The sequence below is a fragment of the Lissotriton vulgaris genome, chromosome 8, assembly GCF_964263255.1.
Source record: "Lissotriton vulgaris chromosome 8, aLisVul1.2, whole genome shotgun sequence".
Classification (NCBI taxonomy): Eukaryota; Metazoa; Chordata; class Amphibia; order Caudata; family Salamandridae; genus Lissotriton; species Lissotriton vulgaris.
The window spans coordinates 744168685-744184987 of NC_141696.1; the positions used below are offsets into that span (position 1 = coordinate 744168685).

General features: G+C 44.4%; 1 protein-coding gene across 1 annotated transcript in view; it reads left to right on the plus strand.

The window, feature by feature from the left end:
- The window catches only part of LOC147697944 (uncharacterized), a 1308576-nt gene that overhangs the window by 788939 nt on the left and 503334 nt on the right, over positions 1 to 16303 (plus strand). The window contains exon 15 of the mRNA XM_086936165.1: positions 12535 to 12579. Within this exon, the coding sequence (XP_086792291.1) occupies positions 12535 to 12579 (45 nt within the window). The remainder of the gene's footprint in view (positions 1 to 12534; positions 12580 to 16303) is intronic.

The window sequence follows — 16303 nt, forward strand, 5'->3', positions numbered from 1 at the left end:
TAACAAGCAGGGTTGGTGGTGGACATACAATCAGCCCAAAGGGTAAAGAGGAAAGATTGGGAGGGTGGAGCAAGAGAAGGTAGCTAGGGGGAGGGACAAGGAGCACACAGGGTAAAGAGTGAGGGGCAGGAAGGACGAATGATAGGGAAATGCTGGCGAAATGAGGAGTGCCACACAAGGGGGAGAGAGCAGGGGAGGGATCCAGGAGGAGCAGCGTAGAGGGGAAAATGGGGGTGTAAGGAATGAGCACTGAGGATTCAGTAGAGAGGCCTGTACTTATAAAATAGTTCATATGCACTTCATTGCGCGCAATCCATTTGAGGCGTAAATAATACACCCTGGCAGCCAGCAGCTCCACGTGAAAGGGAAATAGTCCTCTGGACTGGGTCAAAATGTCGGTCAATCAAAAAAAATGTTTATTCGGACCATTGGCCCTTAAACACATAAAAACATTTTGATCTTACATAAATACCATCCTATTAAATATATAATAGATGTAAATGACATAAAATACTAATTCCTTAAAAATGTAATTTTCATACAATTCATCATAAACCATTATGTTTAAAATTTCTAATTCTAAAGACTCTTGAAAACATTTTTAACTTCAAGCATAAACTTTCCTATTGCACATGCTATGTCCAGGGAGTGCATTTCAGCTAACAAGTCGGCTGCATGGACACGATTTTAAATACCATATTTTTTTAACAATTGGACGTAGAAACAATTCCCATGCATCAATGATATTTAAGCAATCTAAAAGTATATGCAAAATATCACATTTTATGCCTAGGTTGCTTATACATTTCCGTTCAGGATCCATCACAGCCCCTTTCATCTCTTTGTTCTCATAACCAGGATTAATTCCTATTCGAAACCTTAAAATTTCATTTCAAAGCCAGTATGTCTATGTACAGGAACTGTTGATCGGCCTGCCATGCCATAATTATAAAGTGCACTGATTCTTTCCACACCAAATACTGTCGATCCTGGTCTTGAGAAATTTATTTCCCTATTATCTTAAGTTGTTGCCTTGTGATATCAATTTGTAGATTATGAGGGCACAATTTAACTTTCAATTCCCTGCAAACCGTGGTTAACATTTCCCTAACTCTCTCTGCCCATTTTAATTTAGTCCGCAAAAATCTCACTTTTACACCATTGTGATATTTTTTGCTCCGCCTGCACCCCAGGTGTTGCTCGAATCATTATCTCCCAAGATACCATGCAGGTTTCTATTTTTACTGCCTGAATCATAGAAGATCTGGGTAGGGACAGAAGATTTTGTACACATTTTCTTTTTTAGCATCCAACCCCCTTTTGCCACTAAAGCATACCAATTTGGCTCCTTATTGGAATTAAGGCAGTATCATGCCCATATAAGCTTTCAAATCAGGTCCATCTGACATCTCTCCATAGTTTTTATTAAACGTTTTCAACTTTTCAAGATGTGTAAGACATAGTCTCAAGCTAGTGGGCAAAGAGGCTTGTCAAAAAAATGGTTAAAAGAGATGGGCCCAACCCGCACGCTAAGGATATAAATGTCAATGGGAATCACATCGTAAACAATGTCTGAAATTGTGACAAGAAATGCATGTGTACCTTCTCTGGGAGAATGTGCCATTGTTTGGCCTAAAATGAGTACCTGCTAAAGTTAAAGGGCCATATGTATCAAAAAGTCATTTTGCGATTCTCAAATAGCGATTTTTTGTGAATCGCTATTTGAGAATCGCAAAATGCTATGTATGTAGGATTTGCAATAAATTTTGCGAATCCTACATATTCCTTAATTGCAAATCTTAAATTGCGATTCACAATTAAGGAATAGAGGCCCATAGGGATGAATGGGCAGACATTCTCAATTTGCGATTTGCAATTAGCGAATCACAAATTGAGAATGCAATTTCAAGGGTGCAAGGGTCTCAAAAGCTCTTCAATCAACATCATTTCCACATCACATTTTTCGGTTCTTGATTTTTAAATCGTATTAAGTACGTACAGCTTTATGGTTTTCAACACCTTTTACATGATGGTATAGTAGACTGTTATGTATTCAAGGAAATCCCAGAATAGTATTTCTTTGAAAGATATAAGCCTTATGTTGCCAGTACTTGTAAAAAGATGATGACTTCTTCAGTTGGACAGTTCCCACACTGCCATGTTTACCTGCCCTCCCCTCACCTTAATATCACTGCTCAGAATATTTAGACAAACTGCAAGTTGCATCATCATGGCGAAGTATGACAATCTGGTTTAAAGTCGAAAATAGAAAATAGAAATGTGTATATTTGTCAATTAAAACCATAAACAAAATCACACAATTTAAAAAATACATACAAAAATGGATAAAATGGCGATTTGTCATACAACTAATTCAGGCACCAATCCTCACACTACAGGCCCTTTACTTTCTTCAACTTTCCATCCTATGTATTGTAATCGGGATACCAAGCACTAAGCTACATTAGTTAAAAGTAACTAAACAAGGGCTAATCTTTACCCTAATATATTAAAAACAAAAACACACGCTTTCTATGCAGATAGCTAACAAAGTCCTGTAAATAAAGTAATCTATAAAATCAAAGTGCATATAAGCAGGGCCGGGGCAGGTATAACTACAGGGACTGATGGACTATTTGTCCCTGCAGTTAAGTACATTTGGGGAAAACTTCCCCTCATTAAAAGGTACAAACATACAAACATAGGCAAAGTAATTATCTGAACCTAACGGGATAGATAGTAGTTGATTGGTGCAATCCCTAGCATCCCGTCCTAAACAATTATATGTGCAGGATAAGTTAACATAAGTGGTTTATGAGTTTAAAGTCATTAGCACTGTGCATTCTGGGGCTTGTAGTTCTACATTTCCAATTGTACAAATAGATGACCTATGCGTTTCATAAGGGAAAGTGATGTTGTCTAAAAATGCAGTACTATGAGAGGTGGTAAATAACATTTGTCATTGTTTATCTTGCTGGCGAGGGCTGCCATGTATCCCAAGAGAAATAATACGTTTCCAATCAAAAGCGTAATGAGCGACACACTGTCTACGTACTTTTGCAGTATTTTACTTTAGCCTAAATAGGTACTACCTCAATCTGGTACCACACAACAGTATGTAGGCGCAGCAATATATGCAATATCGATAATAACGTTTTTATCCATGTAAGTCTCTCCAATACAATATATTTTTAGCACTTTTGGTTATTTCTATTTCGATAAGCACATCAGCAAAGCATATATTAGATACTGATTCGGTACAGTGGAGATTGCTTAATAGCCCAGATCCTTGAAGTATCTTCTGGATATATGCAGTAGAATAAATTCTTATTAGGGCTCACAGTGTAATCAGGAGCAGTCAGTCTCCCGCAGGGGATGGGTTGTTGACACTTTGCCAGGAGGACTATATGAGCTCCACTACAATGTATAAGCCTGTGAAAATTATAACACCATATTGTCTGTGTGCACATTTGACTCAAACTATGCTGAATATCTACCAGGGCGGCCATGTAAGGTTACACAAGGGCAACACAAAACCTAGACTGACATTTACCAAGCCACGCAAGACCACCTTGCGTGGCTCTGCGTGGCTTGATACATGTGAAGTAACACAAGGCAGGTCACTATCACTACCACTTACTCTGCCCCAGGGAGGCGTTCCATGGGTGGAGCCTTGGTGTTCCCACGTATCCACCCATGGATCTTGGCACCTTCCCAGATTTACTGTTATTGGAAGATCTGGGAAGAGTGGTGGCTACTCCTGGGAAGAAGCAGTGGGGCGGCGAGGGAAGAATAGAGGATAGGGGGGAATTCACTTACTTCTTGCTGGCCGGCCAGGTGGGTGGCCGCCACCTCTCCTTCGTCCTCTCCACCCTCTTTCTGGTTTCTCCGGTGCAAACAGGAAGCAGGAAGCACCAGGGCTCCCAGGCTCCCCATGGGCAATCACAACGCTGCAATGCAGGGTTGTGATTGGTCTGAGTGTCTTGGTTCGGCCCTCAGCTAGTGAATGGGAGCTTAGGCATGTTCTTTATCCAGGCTGTAATGCAGACTGGGTTAAGAATATGCTACGTGGGCATGAATATTTGCCACTGCTTGGGATTGGAAACTGCTACGCCTTCCCATGGAAGGCGAAACAACGAGAAATATTCTGCAACACACATAGAAAGAGGAAAAAGCGCCAGGGGATTGTTTTGTGCAGGAATGTGTTCCTTCCTGCACAAAAGAAATCCTGCTTGCAACACAGACACATTTGCACCATGTTGCAAGGGTGCCTGCTTTGGAGCTAGGTAGCAGTTTGTGCTCGAGCACAGTCAGAGAGCAGGAATGCGCCGTCTAATGTACAGGATGGCTTGCTGCGCTGCTTTGTGCTGTGTGAAAATTTGATAAATGTACCCATATCTTTCTACCTCTACCTGATAAGTGGGCACTGCAATTGTAATCCACATCCTTACACCGCTGTATTTCGCAGGCATTACACTAACCTTAATAACAATGGGAAAGAAGATGACCCACACCAGGGTGCATTTATTACCGTTCAATAATGTGGAAACACAAACTGAGAGAATCTGGCCTGGTATATGATATACACTTATGTAAGGGAACCCCTTGCACCAGTTCAGACAACCCTTATGGTGGTTTAGGAGGTCTTAGACAACCTTAGAAATCTGTCTTAGTGGTATCTGTGGAGAGCAGCCTTCAGGCTTAGTCCAGAAGGAAAGTAAAGCAAAGCAGTTTGTTTTAGCAGAATGCAATCTTACAGTGTAGATTAAGTGAAAAAGAACCACACAAGGTATTTACAAAAATATCTATTTATTATATAATACTCTCTAGCACAAATGAATATCTCCTACCCGGAGATATGCCCAATGCACACAATACTTTGCAAAGAACCACAGGAAATAGCACAGAATACACAGTGGACCCCAGGGGAGGAGCAAACCACATACTAAGAAAGTGGTATAAAAACAACGACTTGGGTAAGAAAATGTCGAGAGGACGTAAAAGTGCTGGGGACCCAGGGATCCACCAAGGTGAGTGACTAGGACCCCCACAGAGACACAGAGAGCATGTGCAGTGTGGAAGCACAACATTGTGCTCCCTACAAGTCTACCTGTAAGTCGACGTTGGATTTGCATTGAAATTCAGTAAATAGCACGAAATACACAGTGGTCCCCGGGGGAGGGGGGGACTAAACCATATACTAAGAAAGTGGTATAAAAACCACATCTCGGGTTGAGAGGTTGTAGAAGTGAGGTTCAGTGAGGCTCAGCTTATAGAGGTAAAAAGGCACCCAAGAAGACCATAAACTGGTCCGAAAACTTGCCTCAGTGTGCCCTGTGTCTTAAAGCAAGGAGCTATGCTGAAGAGATGGCACCGCATGCTGGAAAATAACTCTTTAATTCCTAGCGGATCTCGGTGCCGCGGAGCGCCTCATGAAGTAGCCATCTTGAACCACCACACGCCTCCTCACGGTGAACTGGCCACCAGAGGCCAAGTGTCAAAACCTCTCCCTCTAATCTATCCACTTATGCCGTCAAATGGCAGAGGTCTGTCATTCCAGTTGCATGCCCAAGGTTTATAGCTATCACTGGGAAATTCAACAACGTGCTTCCCCAGCCTCCAGTGTGGACTGGAATCAAGCTGAAAGGCACACAGAATTTTAGAGCAGAGAAAAAGCCACTTTCTAGCAGAGGCATTTCTAAGCTCTTAATAACAAAACCACCTTAACCACAGGAGAGGGTTTATCATTGTGAATCCAATGATAGGGAACATGATTGGGCTGCTCCACTGCAATGTATTATTGCAGCCTGAAGTAATTTCACCCATTCCCCCATGTTAACGCATGGGAAGAGCAAACCTTATAAGTAGTTAAAGCACACATGGATATTCTTCACTACCTGGGCAGAGTACCCACCTGTGTTCCCACCTCAGGACTTACCCAAGGGATTCTTTCATCTTAATGAATGGTTCCCCTCAGACTTGACCATTGGTTTAGAAAGGGCAGCCTGATCATAAGTGCAATTTCGCACACACAGCCCTGCAAAGTCAGGCTTGACACATGTTTGAAAACACCACTGGTGCTCACACACGAACCTGCAAAGGCAGGCTAAATACATATTTACAACATCATGGGTGCAAGTGCTTGCAAGCGCAGGCCTGTAATGGCAGACCTGACCTATGTTTAGAAATACCCTTTCAGAACCACTCCCTAACATCTGTAGGAAGGACGCTCACATTTCCACTCTGAATTTACAGTGGGAGTGCCCCGGGCCCTAAGCCACTAAAAGAGAATCAGCAGCAACCTGGTGTTGTCCCATGGGCATGGCTGACCTCCTCAGTAGGGAAAACCCACATGGGGCTTCTTCACTACCTGGGCATAGAACACCATGTGTACCTGCCTTGCCTTTCACCTACCAGTGGCTCGAGTGGTGGTGGAAGGCCTGCGCAAAGTTGGCCTGTTCAAAGTTGTCCAACGAGTTAGAAATGCTTATCCTCTAACCCCTCTGTTTTAACTTGGTATGGGAAGGCCCCATAATGTAAGAACGGAAACATGGCGGTCATTCGCGCCTTGGAGGAAAGTGGTGCTTTCCCCCTTTACAACTCATTATCTTCCCCCTTCTTGAGAGTGCCATTTTTCAAACATTTGATAAAATTGTCCCCCTTAAATCAGAACTTTCTAAATCAAAGCCCAGCTTGGCCCATGGTTTACGGACTGTTTAAAGAAGGAAACATTTGTGTGCAGGAAATTGGAACGGAAACCGAGGACCTCAAAATCGCTTGAACACAAACTAATTTATAATATGTCTTTAAGAATTTACCACAACATTTTAAGAACAGCAAGGAAGGTTCACGTTGTGAAGAGAATTAACAAAGCGGGTAATTCTGCTAAAGCATTGTACAAGATACTTTAGGACTTTACTAATCCTATAGCCTGAACTGAACCTGTTGAAGTCTCACAGGCCCTTACTCAGGAGCTTGTAAATTATTTTGACGAAAAAATTGTCAGAATTTACAGTTGTTTTGTAAAGAAGACTACACAGGAAACTATGGTAGTTTTTACCCCAACAGAAACATCTCACCCTGCTCTCTTGGAGGAGTTTCATATAGTTTCCCGATGCCAAATCAAAAGGCTGCTAAATGGAATTAAGTCGGGATCACCAGAGGACTTAGCACCTCCCTATGTCGTGCCGCCAGCTCTCCTCCTGTTCCTTACTGAGCTATGTAACCTCTCCTTTAGCCTGGAAAAAGTCCAGCACAAGTGGAAATCAGCGAGCGTCCAACCTATTTTAAGAAAACGGTCGGCTGATCTTAAAGTATTAGCAAACTTCAGACTATATCAATACTTCCTTTTATTGGTAAGGTAATGGAAACACTGGTGAATTCCTAGCTAGCAGCTTTTCTGGAAAGGTATTCCCTGCTTGATCCCTCCCACTCTGGCTTTCAATCTGCTTTTAGCACGAAAACGGCACTGGCGAAAGTCTTAGATAAGACTTTCCTTAGATGAAGGGCACTTAGCGATGCTGGTGCTATTAGACCTTTCTGCAGCTTTCGACACTATCTCCCATTCCGTCCTGATTTAAAGACTGGAGGTGATAGGTGTTTGGGGGAAGCCTTTCTTGAGTGAGTGCTCTCTTGCGGTACAGCTAAGGTCCTTTTGCTCTCATAGCATAGTCTTCAACTGGGAACTGCTGCAAACGTCTCATTTGAGCCTCACACTTTTCAACATATCTGACACCATTGGCCGAAGTGATAAAGTCATTTGGATTTGAGGTCATCTCTCGTGCAGATGACACCCAAATTGTTATCACAATGGGACCTAATCTGGACTCTACCAAAGAAAGATTCTGTAATTGTATGGAGAAGATTGCCTCTTGGATGCAGTCCACTTAAACACAAGCAAAACTGAGCTTGTGCGCTTTGGAAAAGCCCACTCGGTGTGGTCAAAGAACTGGTGGCCGCAAGAGTTTGGGCCTGGTTCCTATCCCTGGAGTGTCATTAAGTAATTTAGGAATTCTGGTTGATGAAAACCTCTCTATGAGGAAACATGTGAATGCAATTGTGGAAAACTGTTTTGGAGTCATGCTCCTCGGAAGGTCTTCCAGGGGCTGTTGTTACAGGCTCTGAAATCCCTAGTCCAGGCCCTCATAATTAGTCACCTTAACTATGTGAATGCTTTAATAGTTGCCATGAATGAAGGACTGTTTTCCAAACACGATGTTGTTCAAAACCCTGAGGCCCTAATAATTAGTCATCTTACGCCTCGCTCGCCCTCAGTACCCATTCTCAAAACCCTTTACTGGCTGCCTTTAAAAAAATGTGCCATGTTCAAACTCCTCCGCTTTGACAATAAAGCTTTGTATGGAAGTCGGCCGTCCTATCTGTGGGGCAAACTGGCACTGGTAAGATCGAGTGGGAAACGCTTATTATGTCCCTGGCATATTATTTGCATCACCAGGTATGGTGGCCGTTCATTCTCACATTTAGCCCCCAGCACTGAAATCAACTTCCTTTGCAATTGCGCCCGTGCACTGATTTTAAGCAGTTAATAAAATCTCTAAAGACCTGGCTATTTTAGTTTTTAGTGTTTTGGCACTCTTCCAGTCGGGGCTTATACAACTTTGGAGTTGCTCTACCGCAGAGAGACCCCTGTTGGGGTGATTGTTGGACTTGGCCCTTGTGGCAGGTTCACCCCTAAACTGTTTGCCTTTCAATGTGACCTGATAGTAGTAGTTGTTGGCTTCTGCACACTTTAGCACTGTGTCTCAGTGTAAAGTGCGTGTGCACTCTGAGTGCATGTGGTGAGGTTGGCTGCCCTCCCATAGGAATGCATGGGGGATATGTGTGTTCATGGTTGTTGCTGGTATGAGAGGAGTGCAGGGACGAGTTTAGTATGTGCAAACTCATGAGAATAAATGCTGGTAATGGTGTCCGCAGATTTATTGTGACTGGTGGAGAAGTGCGACGTTTAGAAGTTGGCATTTCTGTGCGCAGTGTGTCTGCCTGTCTGATGTGGAGTGCATGTCTGGCTTGTGATTGACAGGGGCTGGATGGTGTGCTTGGTTCCAGGAGCCATGATGGGTCTGCCCGGTGGTGAATAGGGAGATCTGCATGTAGATGGGAGGGAGGAGTTGCACCCGGGACCTGAATAGGGCTGTGCCTTCCCTCCACAATGCTGGCTCCGCTCCCTGTGATCATCTGAGCACCTAGCCCCCACCTGACAAAGGGGAGAGGAGCTGATCGCAGCAAATTGCTCTGAAGCTCCCTCCCCCAAACCAGTTGCATCAGGTTTTCCCCCAGCCTTGTGCTGGGTGACAAAGGAAATCTGTGTATAAGAAGGGGCTGTGACCCCATGAAAACTGTTCTCTCTGTGTACCTGACTTGAGGGGGGCCTGCTGCTGCTGCAGGGCGCCAGGAGGAACATTATCTGGGGACTGCCTCCCTGCTGGAGGGCCCTGTGAGCTGGCCTGCCTGGGCCTTCCTTCCAAAAAGACTTTCTCTGGACTTTATGACTCCAGCGCCTGGGAAACGCTATATCTTCATGGCCTGGTGAGCGCTTTGCTTTTCATTCTGGTAAGCACTTGATCCTCGTTCCCTGAGGAGCGCTTTATTGTGGTACCATTCTTTAGAGGAGCAGCACTCCCATTTATGAGCTGCAGCGCGGGGCTGTGACCATTTTTAAAAGGACATCCCCCGTGTGTGGATCCCCCTGCAGTTGTGTTCTCGCGGCGGGAGCCTACCACGCATTGCCTACGTTCCAGGGGAGCGGGTGCCCACCCCGCGTTGCTCATCGTTGAGAGAAGCGGGTGCCCACCCCCACCTTTTTATTTATTTCTCGGGTGCCACCCCACTTCGGTGCTTTACTTTAAAGTGGGAGCCTACCCCGCATTGCCCAGATCGAAAACAAAATCACTGCCGCGACCCGGAAGAATCAGGAAGCCAGGCAACCTGTGTTGTGACGTGGGCTGGGCCGCAAGAAAAGAAGCCAGAAGCTGATGGGAGGCCACCCCGCGCTCCGGTGCCCAAAGGAGAAGTGAGCCGGTGTCCTGGGAAGCGCCGCATTGAGAAACCAAGGCGGGAGCCCACCCCGCACTGGGACGTGCTGGCCGGGTCGGGAAGTAACCTGTCTGATAGCCGGGCTCCCATGCACTGAGGAGAGCGAGTGCTGCAGTCGTATGCCAATAGAGGTGGAGGGGCCCGAGGCACATGGTCGGTGCCTGCCCTTGCCTCAGAAGAAGACGTGCTGCCAACTGAGTCCCTCCAGGAGAGGAGAAGCTCAAAAGAGAAGCGGAGTCCCGCAGATTTGTCCCCGGTGAGTGTGGGCTGAAGTGGGAGCGGTGGTCTGGTGTTTCCACGGAACAGTGGGGGCTGGGCGTGCTCCCCCCCAGCTGTGCCGCAAAGTGCAGCAACTGTGCACATTGTTCAGAAGTCCCAGAAGGAGACTTAACAAGGCACTGCCATGCCTGGGCTCATTTTGCAACATCAGCTATCCCGCGGGCAGCTGCACCAGGGAGGAGACTCTTCATCCACAGGGCCCCCCTCCAGACTGCATGTCGAGTGCATGTTGAGTGCCCTCCCTCATTGCTTGTGGGGCATTGTTTGGGGCACCCTAAGCCCAGAGAGTGCCAGGGCAGGTTGTTGTCGCCACAGCTGCGCAGCGGAGGCCGGCAGCTGCAACACTTGGGACCATTTATTTTCTGCTAGAGACCCAGCGAGGAGCTCAGAGGGCACAGTGGTGCCAGGGCTAATTTTTCAGCTGCCCAGCAAGTAGTGGGCAGATGCCACGTTTATGCCTGCGCAGAATGCGCACCTGTGACTTTCGCTGCCTAGGCATCGTGCCCTGACTGTTGGGCATAGGGCGTTGGAGGCCTGGGAGAGGCCAGTTGGCCTGGGGCAAGTGTACAGGTATTGTGCCCCCGCATGGGGCATACTATGTTCATGATGGTAATTACATGATACCCAATGTGATGTATGTGTAATGTAATTATGCACCCTGTTTTATACCGCTAAAAGTGTTTTCTGATTAAGAGGTTGTTTTGCATTTTAGGGTTGATGCTAGTGAGATTATGTTTCATGGTGTGAGTTATGCCTACTGTGATGATTATTGCATAGGGTGGTTTACATTGCAGAACCTTATGCTAAGTTCCTAACTTTTACCAGTAGTTACTGGTTATGCTCTACATTTATTATTTGTGCTACATTTACAATTGGTGATTTGTGATGGTTATGACGGTGGCCCAAGTGGCCCTATCAGGTGTATATAATCCCTTGTGGATAATTCCCAGTGCCAGTTGGCACAGTGTAAATTGTGTGATTACGAGGTGCGCCTAGTGTGTTGCTGTTGTGTGTGTGTTGCGAAAATGCTTTACACATTGCCTCCGGGATAAGTCTGACTGCTCATGCCAAGGTACCAAGGGGGTGAGCAGGTGTTATCTTTGGCGTGTAACTCCCCAGCCCTGACTAGAGTGGTGGTCTCTGCCTGGCTTTGGTGCAAGCCTTAGCCAATGAGAGATCCCATTTCTAACAGTGATATGTGCACTTTATACGACAACCCAATACAAAACCGAATACAAACCTAAGCACAAGTGCCAGTGCGTCCCCACAGGCCTGCATTAGCAGACGTGTTACATGTTTGACAGGCCAATCGGATGGGTCGCACACTCAGTGCCTCGTCCCACTTTTAGCCCCGGGTATATGGTGTACCGTTTTTTCAGGGCACTCATAGGTACTGCACCTAAACCAATTATGTGAGTGCCCATCCTGGCATGTGTAGGAGCGGCATATGCACTTTCCCACAGCAGTACAGTGGGAAAGTGCCCAGAGTCCTAAGGCCATGCACAGAGAATCAGCAAAAACCAGGAGGAAAAAGCAAAACGTTTTAGGAAAATCATCTAAGAAGGGCCATTTCCAACAGGTTTGGTTCCACATACACCAAGCTGTGGTGGGGAAGGGGCTTCAGGGTGTCTCTTGGCTACTGTAAAAGAAGCTAACACATTTATTAAACCTTGGAATTTTGAGAATTGGGAGAGATTACACAAATGTAACAACTTTTTCACACAGACGTAAATAAGGACAGTTGAATGATGTCCATGGAGTCCAATACTGTGGTTTGCTCCATTATCTTCTCTTTTTGGAACGCAGTAATGTTAGTGGCTAAGGGAAGCAGGGAAGTCCCAAGCAGCACAAGTTGGGATTGCCTACTTGATGTGCTATAGTGATTTTAGAAGGTGGGACTAGCAATATCTTCTCAAAGCGACTGTCTTTGGCAGGAATGAAGAATGTCCGAAACTTCCAGGAACTGTGACATAGTGTTTTTTAATAAAATGTATTAATGTATTACCACATGATTAACATACATTGAAATCGAGATATTCTTTCAGAAACTGTGTTTATTTTAATGCTGGGCGACGTAGGCCTCAATTCAAAACAGTTGGTGCTGCTTACATATAGTTATACATTCAGGAACCATTTATGCTTTTGATTGAAGGTGTCATCCTTTACCCTCTGTGGCTTAACCAGATTACTTCTGTATTTCAGATCCTGCTCCTGCTGTCCAAGAAAGTAGCACTCATGGAGCCACAAGTGAGTCTTATTCTATTCTTATACATTAAAAGTGTCACTCCTCACATGTGTACATTTGCCAGTGTCTCTAATCATGAATATGAACTTGGTCACATAGCATTTGCCTGCTTCAGGTTCTTAACTATGCTTTATTTGTTCTTGGCTGGCCAAGGAAGTCGTCCGCCTCGGCCGCGCTCAAAGCCCTCCATTGGTTGCCAATACATAAACGCATTTTGTTTAAACTGCTGGTAATCACTTTCAGAGCTTTCCACTCGCAAGGGCCTAAATATCTTGCAAATAGTTTCAGGTGCTACGCACCTTCGCGGGTCCTCAGGTCATCAAACCTGAACCTACTGGCGGTGCCCAGATATAAGCTCTCCACCAAGGGAGGAAAATCCCTTGTAGTCATAGGATCTAGGGCCTGGAACAAGCTGCTTCCTAATTTGCGGCAACTCACCGATGAGAGCCGATTCAGGAAAGAGCTGAAAACATGGATCTGAACACACTCACTGATACTGCTGGCAAAGCCCTAGTATAAGCGCGTAGGACTTCAGAACTCCATCTGTCAGCAGCCTGATCCATCTGGCTACGTTACACAGTGCCAAGATGCTACTTGGAGTGATAGTCGCGCTATAAAAATGTGACATTACATTACATTATATCTTCCTTATGTGTTAAATATATCTGCAGCGCCCTTGAACCACTGTTTATTGTCTGCTCTGCAATTATGAGCCAGAAGCAAAGGAGACGGCACTTAATGAAGACAAGTACCTTTCACAGCTGCTTAATATCGTAACATATGGACAACAGGACAATTAGCACATGTCTCTTCTATCTCACTCATCACAGGCAAATAAACAGTGTTTCCTTCTTGTCTCAGCCAGTAAGGCTACAATATCAACAACAATAGTTAGTGGCTGCATTTTAGGCATGCTGATTGGCAAAGAGAATCTCAGCAGTTTGATACAGAATTCTAATTTTCATTAACAGTGGATCCCAAACCTTTCAAGAGTGAATTTATCTCTTCAGTAATGTTAAAAAATATAAGAAAGCTTTGGAGCTGCACTTTGTATGGGCCATTTCCTGAGCTCAGGAAAATGATGCAGGACTAAAAGCCAACTGAGAGTTGATAGAGAAAACACAGCATCTTGGTAAGGTAACTAAGTGGACCTGACCTGATAGTCCGCCAAACTCGAATATCTATCTGAGCTTGAAATCTTCCAGACTAGCAGTTTTTTTACTCCTGGCCAGAAGGTTTAGCTCTCATGCTTGCAACACTATTGAAACATAGATTTTTCTGTAGGGTGCACATGGGCCTGGTGGTAGAGCCCATTGTTGGGGGATATCTTCCAGTCAAGAACTGCGGTGGTGCCATGGTCTCGGAGAAGAGCCACAGGACTTGGATGTTGGTTGCAGTACAGAAGTGGACTGATTGTCCCACCCTCTGCATTGCAAGTATCACCTGTTGGAGGATGATCAGATGCATTTGGCATCCAAAGGGCAACAAGCTACATCAAAGTCAGGAGGTCTGTATTCACTTGCCTTCAGTACAGTCTTATTTCTATGCAAAAAAGAGACTGAATGGCGATGGAGCTTTATTTATGAAGAAGGAAAGGAAGTACTCCTGTAGGGAACAGGAAGAGATGGTCAGTGGGGGAATTAGAATGACACAGGGAAATGAGGGAGGTAGTAACAAGTAGGGTTGGCGGTGGACAAACAAGGAGCACAAAGGGTAAAGAGGGACGATTGGGAGGGTGGAGCAAGAGAAGGTAGCTAGCGGAGCGACAAGGAGCACACAGGGTAAAGAGTGAGGGGCAGGAAGGACGAATGATAGGGAGGTGCTGGTGAAATGAGGAGTGCCACACAAGGGGGAGAGAGCAGGGGAGGGATACAGGAGGAGCAGAGTCAAGGGGAAAGTGGGTGTGTTAGGAATGATCACTTAGGATTCAATAGAGAGGCCTGTTCTTATGAAATAGTTCATATGCACTTCATTGCAAGCAATCTATTAGAGGCGTAAATATTATACCCTGGCATGCAGCAGCACCACGTGAAAGGGAAATAGTCCTCTGGACTGGGTCAAAATGTCACTGAATCAAAAATAATGTTTATTCAGACCATTGGCCATTAAACACATAAAAACATTTTGATCTTACATAAATACCATCCTATTAAATATAAAATAGATGTAAATGACATAAAATCCTAATTCCTCAAAAATTTCATTTTCATACAATTCATCATAAAAATTATGTTTAAAACATTTTTAAATTCTAGCATAAACTTTCCTATTGCTTATGCTATGTCCAGGTAGTGCATTTCAGCTAACAAGTCAGCTGCATGGACACGATTTTTAATACCATATTTTTTAACAACTGGGCGTAGAAACAATTCCCATGCATCAATGACATTTAAGCAATCTAAAAGTATATGCAAAATTTCACATTTTATGCCTAGGTTGCAGATACATTTCCGTTCAGGATCCAACACAGCCCATTTTATGTCTTTGTTCTCATAACAAGGATAAATTCCTATTTGAAACATTAAAATATCATTTTTAAGCCATTGATTAGGTAGTATATCTGTGTACAGGAACTGTTGATCGGCCTGCCATGCCTTAATTATAGATTGCACTGATTCTTTCCGCACCAATTACTGTTGATCCTGGTCTTGAGAAATTTCTTTCCCTTTTATCTTGAGTTCTCGTTTTGTGATATCAATTGCGATTCTCATATTAACTATGACTAGAGAATCTGGATTTCATTAAAGGCACGGAGGCTGACATTATGCATTATTCCTTTAATGCAGTCCAAGCAGCCGCTTACATCACAATATTAAAAGGTTCCAGAAAAATAGCAACACATGAAAGGCAGGAACCATCAACAATCTGCCTCTTTTAAATGTGGAGAAATATAAGTTCATGAAACTTGAAACATCAAAACGATCTTCTGATGAGCAGGATGAACGAGAAGGAAGAACGAAGGTAAAACCAAAGGCCAGACGACACACAGTTAAGGAGCGTTACCTGAAAAAAGAAAGAAGTGATTATCTCTTGAATGTAAAAAATAGTGTCAAGCTTATCAAGCTAAAAGGACATGAGATGAAACAAGTACTGGTAATAAAAACTACAGTAATAAACTGGAAACAAAAACAGCATTAAATCATTGTAAGACCACCAAGGGGTGGGATGGGAGGCATAATGTCAGCCTCTGTGTCTTTAACCCTTTCCATGCGGCCTCAATTCCCCTGGTGTGCTGTAAACAGCACGAACAGGGGTGGGCCGTGACGAACCCCAGCCGTCATCAGCACACGAACACAGTAGTGCATGAAGGCTGGGGTTCGTCATCAGCATGGAAGGGGTTAATGAAATCCAGATTCTCTAGTCATGTTAATATGAGAATCACAATTTCATTACACGAACTGAGGCTACATTATGCATGTTGGTAGTTTTGTAAAACAGCATCAGACATATGTTCTATAGGCTTGCAATAATGACGTGCAAAGGTGCTAGCATTTGACCAGTCAGCAGCTTTGAGAATGTTGTCCAACTTACCTCCAGACCATAGAGATTTACTGGCCATAGCACCCCTCTAAGGGAGTGGGTTTGACATTTCTTTTAGTCAATACCTGCTAAACTCATGACAGTCTTAACCCATCAAGGTTATGCCTTTGTGGGGTTTAACAAAGGATATAAGTAATTGGTTAACATCCTGAGGGCGAAGAGCAAACATTCTGCGATCATACTCTC